At 42.1% G+C, this 1,803-nt stretch overlaps 1 protein-coding gene across 1 annotated transcript; it reads left to right on the top strand.

Annotated features, from left to right (window-relative positions):
- Nucleotides 1-312: 312 nt before the first annotated feature.
- On the top strand, nt 313-1,218 carry LOC135218149 (uncharacterized). The gene has a single exon (XM_064254296.1). It carries the CDS (start codon nt 313-315, stop codon nt 1,216-1,218), a length of 906 nt encoding a protein of 301 aa, XP_064110366.1.
- Nucleotides 1,219-1,803: the final 585 nt, after the last annotated feature.

The raw sequence follows: 1,803 nt of genomic DNA, 5'->3' as shown, positions 1-1,803 counted from the left end.
AAACTGTTCCATCAAATGACAGGAAGCACCCCGGAAACTGTTCCCAAATCAAATGACTCAGAGAAATGGCACCGGAAAACTGTTCCCAAATCAAATGACCCACAGACGGCACCGAAACTGTTGTTCCAAATCATGCGCCAGACTGGCACCGGAAACGTTGTTTCCAATCAAATGACGCAGAGAATGGCACCGGAAACTCTTCCAAATCAAATGAACGCACAAAGAAAACTGGCACCGGACCCGTTTGTTCCAATCAAATGACTCAGAGGACTGGCACCGAAACTGGGTGTTTTCCAAATCAATGACTCGAGAATGGCACGGAAACTTCAAATCAAAGACTCAGAGAATGGCACGGAAAATCGTTCCAAATCAAATGACGCAGAGATTGGCACCGGAAACTGTTCCAAATCAAATGACGCAGAGACTGGCACCGGAAACTGTTCCAAATCAAATGACGCAGAGAATGGCACCGGAAACTGTTCCAAATCAAATGACGCAGAGATTGGCACCGGAAACTGTTCCAAATCAAATGACAGCTGGCAGGAAACGCAACGACTGGCCGGTTCCAAATCAATGACGCAGAGAATGGCACCGGAAACTGTTGTTCCAAATCAAATGACTCAAAGAGACTGCACCGGAAACTGTTGTGTTGGCGCCAAATCACATGACGCAGAGAATGGCACCGGAAACTGTATTCCAAATCAAGGAAATGACGCACAGACTGGCACCGGAAATTGTTTCAAATCAAATGACTCAGAGAGTGGCACCAGAAACTGTTCCAAATCAAATGACGCAGAGATTGGCACCAGAAACTGTTCCAAATCAAATGACTCAGAGACTGGCACCGGAAACTGTTCCAAATCAAATGACGCACAGATCGACACCAGAAACTGTTCCAAATCAAATGACACAGAGATTGACACCAGAAACTGTTCCAAATCAAATGACGCAGAGATTGACACCGGAAACTGTTCCAAATCAAATGACGCAGAGATTGGCACCGGAAACTGTTCCAAATCAAATGACGCAGAGATCGACGCCAGAAACTGTTCCAGATCAAATGACGCACAAATTGGCACCGGAAACTGTTACAAATCAATTGAAATAAAGATTGGCACCGGAAACTGTTGCAAACCAAATGACGCAGAGACTGACACCAGAAATTGTTTCAAATCAAATGACGCAGATATTGGTACTGGAAACTTCCAAATCAAATGACGCAGAGATTGGCACCGGAAACTGTTCCAAATCAATTTTCTTAAGCTTAAATTGGATAACCAGGAAAACACGGAACTAGTGGTTGATAGAATGGGAAGGGAATACTTATTGGAAGGGATGGATGGAAAAGATGGGACAGAAAGAGAGACAAGTAGAGGCAATATCATATTTGCCTTTTTACTTCTAAAAGTCATATATAGTTGTATTTTTTAAGAAATATTCGCGCTGATTATTTTACTCTCATTTATTGTACCATGTTACAGAAACGAAGACAGAAAAACAAAACTATCTTCTCACTCGACTTCAACGTTATGAAAGAAGGACAATATTACTGAAAAATACTCGGCGCTGAGAATTCATCAATAAATTCTTGACAAAAAGACTCGTCAATAATACATGAAAAATATCTAACCCCTTCCAGCGATTCAGGTGTGAGTTTAATAAAAAGACAATCCATATCTGAAAGAAAAACAAACTCCGGAGTTTTTGTCGTTATTTATGAAACATGAATATGAAGCCGGGAGAAAAGAGGAAGGGGAAATTCGAGCGAGATATAGATTACCTGGTGGCCTTGAGAGCAGGTGC

This window comes from Macrobrachium nipponense, chromosome 9 (genome assembly GCF_015104395.2).
Source record: "Macrobrachium nipponense isolate FS-2020 chromosome 9, ASM1510439v2, whole genome shotgun sequence".
Taxonomy (NCBI): domain Eukaryota; kingdom Metazoa; phylum Arthropoda; class Malacostraca; order Decapoda; family Palaemonidae; genus Macrobrachium; species Macrobrachium nipponense.
The sequence above is the reverse complement of the archived record's forward strand: the minus strand, read 5'-3'. Positions and strand labels throughout refer to the sequence as shown.